Here is a 13,855-nt window from a genome sequence, read left to right on the forward strand (position 1 = left end):
CCGTGGTCACCACGAGATCGGATCGCCGCTGTTCCTGCTGCAGCAACGAGCGGTGTCGAAGCAGACAGGGGCGAATCATCACTACCACCACCTTGCACCTTCACACTTTCTACAATACGATGAAACTATCAACAATATTAACCTCCCTCTGTAACTCCATCAGTTGCGTCATACTACTGGTAGGATCTTTTTCTCATCCCCGTAAATGACACTTTGATTATTGGTAAAAGGTAAGCTAACGTTAGCTGAAGGCTCTTAGCTAACCAGCCAGGCTAGCGGTTAGCTAACCGAGCAGCCTCCCCTGTCATTAGACGTGGCTTTTTTTATGCTGTTGTAGTGATTTATATACCAAACCGGTCTTTCATTGGAGCAGATTTATATCCTTGGCAAGATCACTCTTGCAATGGAAGTTTTTGCCAACCGATTTTGCAGTAGCCTTTTATGCAAATTAGCCGGTGATGTTGCGTGACATTACCGATGGTCCTTTAATTTACTTTGTTTTGATCCATACAGTTCGCTTGTTATTTGTTTAACAAGCAGTATGTCCAAACTTTTGACAATAACATGCATGCTCTCAAAGTTTCTTACTCTAAGCAGACTGTCCAAATATTTCTCGTTGGTTAAATGTCATTATATTCGTTTGGTCGGATTAGTATGTTTAACACAAGCGATTACGTAGGTTTGTTTTTGCAGTAAAGATGTTTTATACTTTTTTGTAGTTTACGATTGATTCCTTCGTGTCTGTGGGTGATGCTCGCCGGTTGGTGAAGTCCTCTGTTGTGGCTCAATCTGATTGGTTAACAACCCGGAAACGAGCGCTGCAACTTTGTGTTACTTTGGGCCTGACCTAAAATAGTTTGCACGGTTATTTTCATCTTACTAAGGTAATGATGGCTAAGAAAAAATAAGAGTTACAGCAGCAATAACACAAAACAGGAGATTATTAAAAAATAGCATGCAAGGAAACCATGTTTTTGCTTTGTGATGTGGGCAGTGAATGTTATTTCTCTTTACATTGAAAACACTAAAAATAGAAAATTCCTTGTGTCCACCAGCTCAAATAAAAATGCATTAATGACAAAGAAAACCTTAACAGGAGATAATAGCATAGGATATAGGATTTCCATGTTTACATTCTCAAGCTAACTGGTTAGGGCAGATTCCCAATTACTATACAGCGGAACTAACTTTTCCCATCACTTGGTGAAACCAAGAGCCGTGCACTTCCTTCTTTTCAATTTTCAATTTGACCAAGGAACCCAAGGCTGCTCTTTGTACTCTGACGACACTGCGAGGTTGCGGTGTGTGCAGGGCAACGCCCGTCTGCCATACCTTCTGTCTTTACAGTCTTTGACAAGGCTCTTGTAGTCAAGCATGATGTTTTCAAATTACTTAAATAACATCAGAGTAATAAGATGGGAGCGGAGACGGCATCGTCATTGAGGCTGTTTCAACATATATCGCAAAAAACTGCAACCCGAGTTGTTAGTGAGTCCAGGATAAGCATTAAACTATCTTTATCGAGTCATTATGATAAACACTCCTATATTTGTTCTGTGGGAGATAATGATGGCTGGTAGACATTTGCTCTATTTAACATGATTTGCTTAACAAGTTTGGTTGTTAAGATGAACTCTCGCAATTTCTCTGATAGTATGGTTTAGGTTTTGGAGCCCTCTGTAAAGTAAATATGTAACTAACCGCTAACCATTTTCCATAGGTGATGGGCCTTAGTACTCCCGGACAAGCAGAAATCACCAGTTTGGACTCCGCCAACATTGATGACGTTTTAAGTAAGACATCGTAGAATACGGATCATTCAATAAACCTGTCGCTGAATTTTCATTAATGAGTGTGTCTGGTTGCAGACAATGCTGCTGTTTCCTTAGTGAACTTTTATGCTGACTGGTAAGTGACTTCTCTGCTCTGCATAGATTTTAATGTTGTAAACAGACATTGATGACCCCCCCCTCTTGGTACCTTAGGTGCAGATTTAGCCAGATGCTCCATCCCATCTTTGAGGAGGCGTCGAACATCATGCGGGAGGAGTTCCCGGATATGAAGCAGGTGGTGTTTGCACGAGTTGACTGCGACCAGCATTGTGAGTGTTTACATCTCCACCCTTTTCTTGCACCGCCCGCCTCTTGTGGAAACACAAATCTTCTTGTTGGCAAAAACCTAAAAGGTTATGAAAATGAAAAATTGGTTTAAAATTAAAAAAATGGAGACCTGAATCAAGAAGCCACTGGAAAACTTTGCCTTCTTTTAAACTTGCCACAAAGACTTTCCTGACAGTGTCAATCAAAATCAAAAGTGATCATTTTTTGTTTACTTTATTTAGAAAGCTTGAATCGGTGACGCTGTTATCTAATATCTGCAATCCAACGAGCTAAAAAGGAAATTACATACTAATATCGATATCCTTTCAAATACCGGATATCTGTTTAGCTCCGTGCACATTGATGATAAAACGCAGTTCAGCCCCTTTCATGTTAAACACGCCAAATGGAAACACACCATATTTGATGAGGCCACATACGCAAAAGATGGCCGCCACACCAAAAGGCAGCGTAGACACAAACCGCCCAGCCGGCCGCAGCCTTTTGAGATAAAGCAAATTAAAGGGAATTATTGATGACCCGCAAACTGTTTGAAGACTAATGACAAAACTGCTGCTTCCTGTGAAGCCTGGAGGCTTAGAGACGCCCTGCGGAGAGATTGACACCTGCCACATATGTGCACACACACACACACAGGGAGGGAGTGACTGCACAACGAATATTTACCCCTAGTGGGGGGCAGCTTTCATGTGGGAGATCAGACCTCAGAGCTGTCTGGAGGTTGTGTTTTCAGCCTTTTCACCGCCACCATCGCCGCCGCTCTTTGACGTTCATTTTATGCCCCCCCCCCCGTGTGTGTGTGTGTGTGTGTGTGCTCACTCACCCCTCTCAATCAATCACTTTCTTACTCCCAACTTCGCCTTCTGTGTAGCCGACATAGCCCAGCGCTACCGCATCAGCAAGTACCCCACGCTGAAGCTGTTCCGCAACGGCATGATGATGAAGCGAGAGTACAGGGGTCAGAGGTCAGTGGCGGCCATCGCCGACTTCATCCGCCAGCAGCAGGTTGACCCCGTGATAGAGATCCACTCGGAGGAGGAGCTGAAATCTGTCGATGTGAGCGGGAACGAAACACGTTTGTTATCGGGCCGAACCGAATTCAAAATCGACATTGCAATGAGTTTTTCTGCTCCCACAGAGAAGCAAAAGGAACATCATCGGTTACTTTGAGAACAAAGATTCGGACAAATACCGCGCCTTTGAAAAAGTCGCCAACATCCTCCGAGATGACTGCGTCTTCTCAGCTGCATTCGGGTGAGATTTTTTTTTGTCGTTGGCCTTCCCGCAACGTCTCAACGTTCTCGCCCCGCAGGCCCGTGTCCGAGTCGGAGCGCTTCAACGGGGACAGCGTCATCTTCAAGCCGGTTGGGGAGAACATCCCCGACATGGCCTACATCGGCCACCTGGACAACTTTGACCTGACCTACGCTTGGGTTCAGGACAAGTGTGTTCCTCTGGTCAGGGAGATCACCTTTGAAAACGGAGAGGTTTGCCCACACAGATTATCATCATCATCAGTAAGATCTTCCAATGGACATTTTTCAAACAACCCTGTCTGTTTTCCAGGAGCTCACTGAAGAGGGCATCCCTTTCCTGATCCTGTTCCATCTCAAAGATGACAACGAGAGCTTAGAGAAGTTCCAGCAGGAAGTGACTCGTCAACTCTTTAGCGAGAAAGGTTAGCGTGTTTTATTTTTTTTGTGTGTTTCTGCTTTTTACTCAACGTGCTGCATCAGATCCGAACTTGGCAGTATTATGAAATCCAATTCATTGTCACTGCACACAGTACAGAAATTCACTTATCTGTTAGAACTTCTTCAAAACACATAAAAAAAAAAACAACAACAGTGACCAACAGAGGGAGACATAACAAAATCTTAAAATTAATGTCCCATTTTTGAATATAGGGATGAAAATTCGAATTGTTTAGTACTTTTTGCAGTTCAATGTTTCTCAGTTTGATGACTAACTGTTTTGCTGTTGCTCAGGGTCCATCAACTTCCTGCACGCCGACTGCGACAAGTTCCGGCATCCTCTCCTACATATCCAGAAGACTCCTGCCGACTGTCCCGTGATTGCCATCGACTCGTTCAGGCACATGTACGTGTTCCCGGACTACAAAGACCTCAGGTAAGTACTCACCGCTTGCCTTCCATCTTCTCGATTGCAAAAAGAACAATAGACAGAATTATGAATGTGTCAAGCTTTTGGTATTATTTACAAAGGACAATGAAAATGTCGCCAATCTTGTACAGCAGCAATTTTGAGTTGTTTTTACATAATTCCACCAACAAACAAGTAAATACTTTCAAACTATTTTTGTTAGTTTAATTGGCATCTACTGGAACGTGTGCACCAGCGTTACGGCAGTAATCACATCATGTCAAAGCGATGAAGCAAATCTAATTACAGCTGACCACAAATTTGACTAGTGCTTCCTCTCTATGCTTAATGATGTCATGAGCCACCATTGTTCTCATCTGCCTTGATAACCCCCCCCACCACACACACACACACACACACAGAGCATAATTGCGCACCAGCCAAAAAAACGTCAGGCCCTTCTTAAACTTGTCCTTTCTGAATGGGCCAGGACAGCGGCGCTAATGTGACATGATTTGGCGCGGGCAATAAGTGCTAAACTAATCCATTCTAATCAAATGTGCTCTTATTTATTCTCCCCCCTCCCCAATCAGAGCCCGATCACATAGACACAAGCCCCGAGGACTGACCGGGGCCTCGCTTGGCCTAATTGCATCACATCAACGCTGCGTGTGGCACACAGTTTGAAATTGCATTAGTGCAGCGTATGTTGTATGGATGCACTAAAGTGAGACACACACAAGCGTCCGTATGATCTGTCGGTAATAAGAAGCTTTATATATTAATACGCCTTCACGTCACCGGCGTCTTATTACCCAACGGGTCCGACCGGATGCATGGAATGTTCCGTCGGGATATGCTGCCGATTGATGACGTGTGTGCGCTGAATATTTCTAGTGTTCCCGGCAAACTGAAACAGTTCATCTTGGACCTGCACTCCGGAAAACTACATCGAGAGTTCCACCACGGTCCCGATCCCACGGACAGCGCGCCTGGACAGGTCTGGCTACACACACACCGCCTTGAACTTCTCAGTCACCAAAACACAATCTGATAAGATCCAATGCAAAGGTCGATGAAGAAAAATGGCCACAGTTTTGCTCGTGTGGTGTTCCACAAGGTTCAATTTTAGGCCCCTTGGGTTTCATGCAAGCAACTAACGGATAATGCATTTTTTTTTTTTTAAATTGCTCGGCCTTTGTGTTTGTGATCAGGAGGAGATTGCCAGCAGCCCCCCGAAGAGCTCCTTCAAAAAACTGGCACCCAGCGGGTCTCGCTACACCATCCTAACACGGGACCGCGATGAGCTGTGACCTCAGCCTCCTTTCCTTCCAGTCACCTTTTGACTCAATGCCACGCCTCGGGGTGGGGGGGTGGGGGTAGGCATGTCCCGGGAGGGGGGCTTTGGGTCAGGACACAGGCCAGCGGGACACAACAGCAACACCCTTACTGAAAAGAGAGATGAAGAAGAACTGGCGAGAACATGTGAGAAAGACAAGCCCATGACACAACTATGTTGGATAAACCTATATTTTCTTAACTCGTAACATTTTATTTTGGATTTTGGGAAAGGGTGAAGACTTAGATGTGGGTTTGGGGGTCGAAGCATCAGGAGAAGTATTTTTATGTTTTTTTGTTTTTTTTTTCTCGAGCTTGTACATATGTTTGTGTTCCATGGCATTTGTTGTTCTAAATTAAATGCACCATTATTTTTCTTTAGATTATTCCATTCACCCTTCACTCCACTTGTTCTTAAACGTGGCTCGTTCTCCATCAAGGTTTTTCCGACGTCGCCTCACACGGGCGATTCTCCTCGCGTGTTCTTAAAAGCACAAGACGCCATTTTGAAGTAGTGGCATCTTCTTCCTCTCTCCGCGATATTTCTGAAGGATTAGAAAACACATTTGCTACTTGGTACTACTTTGTTTTTCAATCTGGGGTGGGGAACATTTACCGTTGCTAAAAAACAAAACAGAGAAACTTATAAAAGGACTGAGAATATATTCCTGACAGAATTTTGGGTGAAATTTGACAGCAAAGCTAAAATTCCCCTCTAACCTTTACAGGTGAACTGAATTTGACCTCTTTGAATGAACCGTTCAGTGATTCAGTACTTTTGCACAACTTGGCAAAATTCACAACGATCAATGAATGGACCAATAATTTCCTACTCCAATTACAATTGGCATTTAAACCGTCATAGTCATCATGAAACCAAGACAATAACTAACAATTGACCCCACAAGATGTTCTCAGAAGGATGAGGCCACTGAGCTGAGAGTCATTCAGCAAGTTGCAACAGCGGAAGAGTTATAGAAAGTCACAGAAGTAGATGTAGTTGGAAAATCATTTTGTCAGCAAGCTCCACAAAAAATAATGGAACACGTCATTGTCGGATGTTCAAAAGGCTCGAGAAGGTCAAATAAAGTTAATCTGTAAAGTGCCATTTTGGGTTCATCTTGGGGTCAGTCTTTGGGTTACCGTGGCAACTTTTTGTGAGTTAAGATAATTTATACTGGAATTTCCCCTAACAAAAAATGATTGCCAAAGATTCGACTAAAATGATGAGCGAAATTATTTTTTTTTGTGCCGTGCCACTTAAGCCAATTAACTCCACTGTGATGCAAAGTGATGTTCTGCATAAGCCCATCCAACCATGTTTTTGTACAATGTATGTCAGAAAGAGGAGCCCTCTTAAAAAAAAAAAAAGTTTTTAATGAGTCTTTGGTACAAGTTAGCGATCCTTGAAATGGACTTGTTTTGATTTAGAGGACTTGTTGCTCAGTTTTTACTGTCCAATCGAGGCCAAGAGACATTGGGACGTATCAGCCCACACACGAAAGAATCAGGAGGGGCTTGCCATTTCCAAACAAGTCATCTCAAGAGGGGAAGAATTTGGAAAAGGGATGATGATTAAAAGTCATTTTACAAAATATTGTGTTTTGCGTATTATTGTGTGGCCTTTATTGACATTGAAACAGTTTAAGATGGCAACATTTAGTTTGGCTGACAAGAAGCTATAAAATAAAACATGGAGCACATTACTTGAATCACATGTCGGCACTTGGGTGTGTTGTGCATAAGTAAATGAAAACAACACAAGTTATCAAGTCAATGTGACTGGAGATTTGTATCATAACGAAGTTACAGCAATTTCTCAGAAGGCAACAGTAGTGGAGACTTCATTTTTATACTCATTTGATCTAATATTACATAATAATGCTGACTCGAAATTTAGTTTTTTGAAATACGTGGTGTTCTAAAAATGGGATATTTTAGAGTTCAAAAACATAATTCCTGCTCAAATACTGGGATTATTCTTTCCTAGAATCCTTTCACTTTAGTCATGCCAAATGCATCAGTAAAATTAGTCTCGCTGATTGTTATATGTACTCAGTGGCCAACTGCTAGAATGCCTGTGACTATTTTTATTTTTTTTTTTGTAGATGTGCCGGTTGATGATCTGGCCTGCATTGAAGGGCAAAACTCCACTTTTGGCATTGTAAAAAAAAAAACTGTTGGTCAGTAACTTATATTTGAAAGTTTTTCAGGCAAAAAAATACAAGTTTTTTATAGTGTGCAACTTTTCTGACACACTGTATATTACTGTAGGCCGCTAAAAAATGTGCCCACAAGCCGTAGTTGGGACACCTCAGGTTTAAAAGTTTTTTTTTTTTAACATGGTTTCTTTATATTAATTTTTTTTTACCTATCACAGGTGGGTGTGACATTTTAGTTTTAACTGTAAAGTCCTAATCAGTGTAAAATAGATGACAAAATAGGGAGAATTTCTTACAGGAAAGAGGGTTGAGCTCTCCAAATGTGGCCATGGTGCCTCCATTTTGTCAGTTTGACGCAGTTCCACTAAAAAGTATCATTACACATGTCACAAATGCAAATGGGTTTTTGCATCCGTAGTAGTGTAACCGCTCACAGTCCTGATTATGCAAGCAGCATCAGGCGGCCGGCGGGAAACTCCATGGCTCACTCATCCTTGGCTGACCCGGGGTCGGCCGGCGGCGCCGTCAGCTGCTTCATCTGCAGCGCCAGCAAGCTTTTACGGTGCTTCTTCACCAGGCTGCCTCCCGCGAAGCCAAGAGCGCTGCCCCCCACCACGGCCGCGCTTGCCGCTTTGAGTCCAATCAGCAGGCCCAGCGGGCCGGCGACAGCGGCGCCCAGGAGCGCCCCGGCCAAAGGCAGTATCGCCAACTTGTGGCCTACTGCCTGCAAGCACACACACCGAGACATCGGCGTTAAAATCAATCACACGCGGATTAATAAAGTTTTTTTGAATTTAGTGTAGTTTGTGTTGGACGGTACTTGTCATGGCTATAATAAATTAATTTAGCTTTTATGTAACTCCTCTAACTTTGGATTGATTTTCATTATTTTTTTTATTTATTCCTTATTTTTTAACAAATCTTATATATATGAATGTGTCAGTAAAAAACAAGCATTGATCTGAAAATATCAATAAAGTTTCGTATGTATTGCATAAATATTCTCAAAGATCACAAATCACGCCCATCCCAAATTTGAATCCATGCTTGCTTGTATGCTCACACATGAGCCAAAAGAAAGTAAAAATACACACACAAACCAGCTTGTGTGTGTATGAACGCAAAAGCGACTCTTCCACTACAGCTTCAAACTGATTCCATTATCTTCCTTGGCTGCTTTTGCACCCGCTATCATCAGAGTGGAAGGTGCTTTTTTGCTGATGGCAATTAATGAGCCCGTGCGCGCACACACAACACACACTCCCACACACACACACTGTTGATTAACCCCTCACTATTAAATTAATCTAGTTCAAACGTTAACCTCCCTCGACTACACCCCTGTGGCGGCCAATTCTAATTCCACCTGAGCTGAGTGTGATATATATATATATATATGTATATACATATATACACTCACACAAGTATGTGTGTGTGCGTACACGCGAGCAACGTCCTTTGACCCGATGACAGATAACGAGCCGTTTCAACTCGTTAAAACATCAGACGCCGCTCTCATCTTGCGTTATCTCCACAAAGCCCTTTCGCCTAATGTGCCAGCTCGACCTTGTGTTGTTCAATCACGACTCGGTTACCTTTACGGCTCCCCCATGCAAATAGGCGTTAGTCTCTGGCATGGAGATGCCACAAAATTGCGGTAACGGAAGATTAATTGATTGCATTTTCATCTCGGGTGAGAATTTAATTGCTCTGCCTTGTATGCTCGCAATTTGGCTACCGAGAAATCTTTTTTTTTGTATCATAGCGTCCACAGTCAGGGTTTCATTTTAATTGGGACGTCTGAAGAGTGCATAGTGGTTCGGGCAAACTTTGCCTCAGAGTTAAATATAATCCTGACACCCCAAAAAAAAAAACACCCAAATGAATCTTAACAAATGAATTGAACCGCGGCGGTGTGGGTGTGTGTCGTTATGTGTTGAGTGGCTCCGCCACGTGATTCACGATGACGGGGCCAAGCGTTGGGCATTTTCGAGTGTGTCATAAGTGCGAAGGCCACCGAGGTACACTCAGCTCTCCGAGTGTGCTCGCTCAAATGGCAATGAAAAACATGAAGCGCTTTTTCCCAGCTCTTCTCCATGCACACACTGACAACCTCTCCCATCCCTCTCCTCTCTCAATTTCCTTAATTGTGGCTTTCCTCCGTTTTCAAGCGGATCAATAGGGACAAACGCTGTTGGAATAGCTGCGAGGCAAAGTGCCATCGATCTCAACACACACACACATGCCGTGTGTGCGTTTGCACATTAACACACGCCATACACACCTTCCCCAGGCTCTTGGACCCCTCCTCCACGTTGGCACCGGCCATGTTGACGTTGTCCTCAATGCTGTCAATCTTCTCCTGCTGGGACTGAAACACAAGGGTTGGACACACACACACATATAAATATGTACACACACAAACACACGTTCTGGTGGCAAAAGATATGCACACACATTATTAATTGTTATTTTGGTGCTTTTAATTGTTATCGTGCAGGTTGGAGGTATACTTAAAGATGACATTTGTGAGGGATGTGTGTGTGTGTGTGTCTCATGAAATATTCAGAGTGGCAGCTGTCTCTCTCCCTATGAGGGCCACATGGACACAGTGACCAAACAACAAGGAGGGCACTTTCCATCTCCTCCGCCTCCCCACATCGCCACTTTCCATTCATAGCACTTCACTTGCACAATAACGCGTAAAAAGCTTTCTTTTTTTTTTCTTTCTATTCGAGCACAAAAGCATTGAGTGATCCTGATTGAATATTTTAATTATTTTTTTTGTTTCACTGCACTGGTGCTCCACTTGGGAAGCGTTAAATACAGACAATATCAGATGTGCAAATAAAAAAATAATCAGAATAAAAATGAAACATTTTTAGCCTAAAATTTTGTTGGAATGATTTTTTTTTTTTTAAAGCGACGTAAACAAACTTTACCAATTTAAAAAAAAACAATTTGAAGGTCGGATAAACTTCTGTATGAAGTCGATTACTTGGAATGTTGCTGTGATGAGTTGTAGCATGCACATGATGCAGGCTGGAACCAAATTGGACATCCCAAAAATAATAATAATTGAATGATAAGAAGAACTGAAAGCCAATAAACTGCTATAGTCATTTTTGTTTTAATATAATTGAAATGTCTGGGGCTTTGATCAAACCAAGTTATTTCCATGTCAGACTGTGAGGAACCAACATTGTCCATTTTGGGGAAATGATAAAGATTCAAAGTAATAGCGGAAAACACCGCAAACAGTACACACATGACACACACACAGTGGTTGTGCACGAGAATATGACCCCCCGCCCCCTGGTGGCACCCCCCCCCCCCCTCCAGTGATGCCGGAACAACATGTCTATGCTCTTTCCGCTCCTCCTCTTGCCTGTTTTGAACCATCACAACATCTTTCCTCTCTCTCTCCGCCACTGTTAATCTCTCCTGCCTCCATCCCGGAGGATGGGGTGATAATCTGAACCGTCTGTTCTCCACCTGCTCCGATGCATCCCCATGTGTGCCACCTCCCCGCCCGCGGACACGGCTGCTGCTCAAGCTTTTCCCGCCCCTCTGCTGAGAGGCCCCCGAGGGTCCCCCTGCAGGAGTCCTTAAACTGATCTGCGCTCTCAAAGGAGCGCCATCAGCAACGCAAACAGAGCGGGATGGAAAAAAAAAAAAAAAAAAGCTCTCCATGTGAAAGCCAATTGTTGTTCATACTTACATGGACGAGCACGGAAAAGCTTGTCACCAAACCACTCAGCTGCTTCAGATCCTGAAAGGGGAGGAGGGAAAAAAAATAGTTGAGGCATTGCAGAAGACGTATAAAAATATCTTACATCACGTTGGGCACCAAAAACCAGACGGGACCACTCAGTACCTCCTCAAGGTTGTCCCAAGATTCAGCAGCACTTTCCTCGACAGGGATCTCCGGCAACTGGGTTTGAATTTGCCAGCCAGAAACGGACTCCTCGTCCGTGTCAGGCCCTCGACCGGATGCCCGAGCAGAATCAGGCGACGGCGATGGCGGCGTGGACAGAAGGGCGGGGTCATCGTGCAAGCGCAGGAAGTCTCGCGTGGCGGCCGACGCCCTGTCCTTAATCGGCTTGACCATCTTCTCCACAGCGGCGGCGTCTTCTGGCCGGACGCGGCCGCATAGCTTCTCCATCTCTCTGATGTTTGCTCGTAGTTGCTGCAAAGATGACAAGATGATTAGCTTTGGCACGTTTGGAAGTGTGAATGGTTAGTTGTGAATTTTTCGTCCGCCTTAGGATCGAGTAGGCAGATTTTGGCTTTAGATGATGCCTGTGCTTGACAGCTCTCTGTCCATCCAATACACTTAACACATAGTGCAGCAACCCATGAGTCAGGATTAACACCATGAAGACACAGGAAAGCACTCTGTGAGCATCCCCGGGGCTTGGGAGGGTCGTGGTGAGAGGATTGGTGGGTGCCGACTGTCTTCTTGGCAACAGAACCCCTCTGGGAATTTCAAAGCCATCATGTGCCGAAACACACTCACAAAACATCCATTCAAGTTTGGACATTGTATTTTATTGCTGTTTGTGACGAATGTTGAGCTAGGAACCAGATGCAATTAAACGAGGGGGGGGGGAGATGCTAAATTTGGAGAGTTTTAGAAAATTTGGGGAAAATAAGCCTTGAGGGCTGTGTGGTTTATGGGTGACCTGTGCAGGATGTACCCAGGCTGGTACACAGTGTCAGCTGTGCTGGAACTTAATGGCACGCATTCATGATCCTGAACAGAATAGGCAATCTAAAAAGAAATTTAAAAAAAAAAAAATTGGGGAGCCTTAAAGGCTTTTGAAAACACATGGCAATCAATAAATAACAAAAAAACTGTGCATGACATCGACATGTCATGTAAGACTTCCGTGTCAAAAGATTAAATCGGGGCATTTTGTGTCTTTTTTTTAAGGAGGGCGGGTGTATTTGAGAAAAAAACCCAGCCTGAACAAGAAGCGCTAAGAAAAAAAAAGTGACAAATCGCAAATATATTGACTAGTGATAAAATCAGCTGCTGAATAAAACAAATAATGAGAGGGATAAGTGACCACTGATCAGATCAGAAGATGGACCGATCCATCAATTCTTATACACACAACCTTTTTATGAAAGGGGAATTCCAGCCAATGAATAGCTCAAATTTAAGTCTATTGAAATGCACTGGTGGGTAAAATAATAACAGAAAATAGAGCAAATTCACAGATGTCTTTATGATTTATCACAAATATGTACCTGAACTGTTCGGCTGGCGTTGATATGCTCCTGATGAAGGCGGTCCCATTGTTGGCTTTGCTGGTACTGCAAAAAAGATGGAAAACCAATCAGACATTTGTTGTGATGTGGATGCCAGGCTGCGTTATCTGAAGTTTCACCTTTACTATGTTGTTGTGGTGTTTTTGAAGCCGCTCGAGGTCAGTAGGGAGAGCCACTTTAATGAACTTGTGAATGGGAGCCTCCAGGCGCCTCAGTGTCAGCTTGCTTCCTCCCTCCGCCATGGGACCAGACGACGTGACTTCACACTTGTCAGGTTAGAACATATTATAGAGAGGCATAAGGCAAAGACATCAGATAGACATCAGAAAAGTACTAATACAAATTTAAATTTTAAAATTTATGTATATTTGTAAAATTTATATATATATGTAACATTTATATTTATATATTATACAAATTTTATATATGTAAAATGTATGTGTATATATTATACAAATTCTATATAGTATGTAAAATTTATATATATATTATAAAAAATGTATATATGTAAAAATTATGTAATATACATATATAAATATATAATCGATGAAAAAAACGATAATGCTTGAGTTGACAGAGACACACTATTCAATCGACTCGTAAAGTTAGTTGCTCCGTATTGTTTTGATGCTAACTGTGACACAACAAGATCGCATAAAAACGGAGCAAAATTAAACCCACGTATGGCAAAGCTTACCCAAAAGAATTGCTCTCAAGTGCAATAATTATGTTTCCCCTTCCATTGTGTGGCGAAATATACATCAACTGATGGCTGGTAGGTTTCTGACAGCTGCTATTTGTAAACAAGTCTCACCCAAGTGCGTCGACGAAATGTTTCCGACCTCAAACAAGAAA

General features: G+C 43.0%; 2 protein-coding genes across 2 annotated transcripts; one reads left to right on the forward strand and one right to left on the reverse strand.

Annotated features, from left to right (window-relative positions):
- Positions 1 to 7,156, forward strand: erp44 (endoplasmic reticulum protein 44). The gene is made up of 11 exons (XM_088386338.1): positions 1 to 179; positions 1,721 to 1,793; positions 1,869 to 1,908; positions 1,986 to 2,101; positions 2,992 to 3,176; positions 3,259 to 3,374; positions 3,433 to 3,607; positions 3,687 to 3,798; positions 4,109 to 4,250; positions 5,121 to 5,223; positions 5,438 to 7,156. Exons 1-11 carry the CDS (start codon positions 120 to 122, stop codon positions 5,534 to 5,536), a joined length of 1,221 nt encoding a protein of 406 aa, XP_088242464.1. The 5' UTR covers positions 1 to 119; the 3' UTR covers positions 5,537 to 7,156.
- Positions 7,157 to 7,158: 2 nt separating this feature from the next.
- Positions 7,159 to 13,836, reverse strand: stx17 (syntaxin 17). The gene is made up of 7 exons (XM_088386339.1): positions 13,698 to 13,836; positions 13,120 to 13,266; positions 12,980 to 13,045; positions 11,601 to 11,912; positions 11,445 to 11,495; positions 10,008 to 10,094; positions 7,159 to 8,447 (listed from the first exon to the last, which is right to left on the reverse strand). Exons 2-7 carry the CDS (start codon positions 13,240 to 13,242, stop codon positions 8,208 to 8,210), a joined length of 879 nt encoding a protein of 292 aa, XP_088242465.1. The 5' UTR covers positions 13,243 to 13,266; positions 13,698 to 13,836; the 3' UTR covers positions 7,159 to 8,207.
- Positions 13,837 to 13,855: the final 19 nt, after the last annotated feature.

The sequence above is a fragment of the Syngnathus floridae genome, chromosome 10, assembly GCF_059516105.1.
Source record: "Syngnathus floridae isolate MCC-2025c chromosome 10, RoL_Sflo_1.0, whole genome shotgun sequence".
Classification (NCBI taxonomy): Eukaryota; Metazoa; Chordata; class Actinopteri; order Syngnathiformes; family Syngnathidae; genus Syngnathus; species Syngnathus floridae.

Bases quoted from the DNA above. Each gene is read 5' to 3' on its own strand.
- erp44 (XM_088386338.1), top strand. From the start codon at position 120: ATGAAACTATCAACAATATTAACCTCCCTCTGTAACTCCATCAGTTGC. The intron at 180-1,720 runs GTAGGATCTTTT...CATTTTCCATAG, and splicing joins TCAGTTGCGTCATACTACTG to GTGATGGGCCTTAGTACTCC. The intron at 5,224-5,437 runs GTCTGGCTACAC...GTTTGTGATCAG, and splicing joins CGGACAGCGCGCCTGGACAG to GAGGAGATTGCCAGCAGCCC.
- stx17 (XM_088386339.1), bottom strand. From the start codon at position 13,242: ATGGCGGAGGGAGGAAGCAAGCTGACACTGAGGCGCCTGGAGGCTCCC. The intron at 13,046-13,119 runs GTGAAACTTCAG...TCTTTTTTGCAG, and splicing joins ACCACAACAACATAGTAAAG to TACCAGCAAAGCCAACAATG. The intron at 11,496-11,600 runs GTACTGAGTGGT...CTCCCCTTTCAG, and splicing joins CTTGGGACAACCTTGAGGAG to GATCTGAAGCAGCTGAGTGG.